The 1,247-nt window shown below is 36.6% G+C and overlaps 1 protein-coding gene across 1 annotated transcript in view; it reads right to left on the bottom strand.

The window, feature by feature from the left end:
* INTS7 (integrator complex subunit 7) overlaps nucleotides 1-1,247 on the bottom strand; it is a 59,590-nt gene that overhangs the window by 14,881 nt on the left and 43,462 nt on the right. Inside the window, exon 14 of the mRNA XM_019635457.1 lies at nucleotides 663-727. Within this exon, the coding sequence (XP_019491002.1) occupies nucleotides 663-727 (65 nt within the window). The remainder of the gene's footprint in view (nucleotides 1-662; nucleotides 728-1,247) is intronic.

The following is a 1,247-nucleotide window of genomic DNA, read 5'->3' as shown; positions in this document are numbered from 1 at the left end:
AAAAATAGCCAAGTAGCCTAGTCTGAGAACAGCCTAGTCCGAGAGAAGGCAAGGATCTTGTTATTGCCCTGAAAAGAAATGGCGAGTCAATGCCTTAGGGTGGAGATATTTAAAATGCACTGTTGATTATATCCTCTTTGAAGAAGCTAGTCTTGGAATCACAGGCCTTACTAGACTGGAAATTATAGACAACTGAAAATGCATATTACAAAACAGAATACTATAATGGAAAAAAGATGGGTCACTCTTTTATAAAAATATTTTAAATAATCAGTTAATGGGGGATGGGAGAAGAATTTAATAAAGTAAAAAACCGGAATGTCTTCTTGCTTGGGAAACCAAAGAATAAAAATGTCAAGCTTAAGCTTAATTATATTAACTCAATTTTTCATACCCAAGTTTAGTTGTAATATACAAGAAAAAAATGTTCAAATTCAAATTTCTTCCCACTTATTTTTCTAGGCCAATGTTGGGAAAACAAGAGGCAAGAGGTAAGTACACATTGAATTCAAAAAAATCCAGGTTGTGTAACTAGTATGTGACCTTAGGCAAATGTTGGAGAAGTTCTTTCTCTTTGTCTCTTCTTCGTAATGATGCTGCAATGATTAGGTAAGATAACATATTTGAAAGTGCTCTTTAAGGTAAACTATTATTAGAAATACCTTGCGGACTCTGGATCCAAAATCAGAGCTTCTATTGCGTGAGATATCAGCAAACAGCTCTGCTGCTGTCTGGGTTAAAGTTAAGGTTATACCTGAAAATAGACAAATGCATTATAGACTTTATACTACCTGAATATTAAATAAGTCAAGGTGAGGATCGTATTTTTAGTGAAGGTAACCATATGTTATCGACTCAAATAGTCTAGGGCTCTATTTTTTCCTTTTAAGGGCTTTATGTTGTCTGAAATAGTGATTCTCAAATGCTTCCCAGGAAGGGTACTTCAGAGGCTACCTAATGTGGGGAGGAAAAACCAAGCAATAGGCTCTGCAATTCAATCACAGAAACTAAACTGTCTTTAATCTGTCTTAGATTTAGGGGTTTCACTGGTAAAAGCTAACAACAACTATGTGCAGATTGGATCCTAAGCTGGGGACATGCAGAACGCCTTTCTTTTTTTTAAAACATTTTTATTGGGGAATTGGGGGATGGGAACAGCAATGGGGAATTGGGGGAAGGGGAACAGACAAGTTGCTATCCTTTTGTTCTTCAGTCTAGTTGCGGAGGACGTTGCTTCACTGGCCCAA

Source organism: Hipposideros armiger, unplaced genomic scaffold (assembly GCF_001890085.2).
Source record: "Hipposideros armiger isolate ML-2016 unplaced genomic scaffold, ASM189008v1 scaffold_22, whole genome shotgun sequence".
Classification (NCBI taxonomy): Eukaryota; Metazoa; Chordata; class Mammalia; order Chiroptera; family Hipposideridae; genus Hipposideros; species Hipposideros armiger.
The sequence above is the reverse complement of the archived record's forward strand: the minus strand, read 5'-3'. Positions and strand labels throughout refer to the sequence as shown.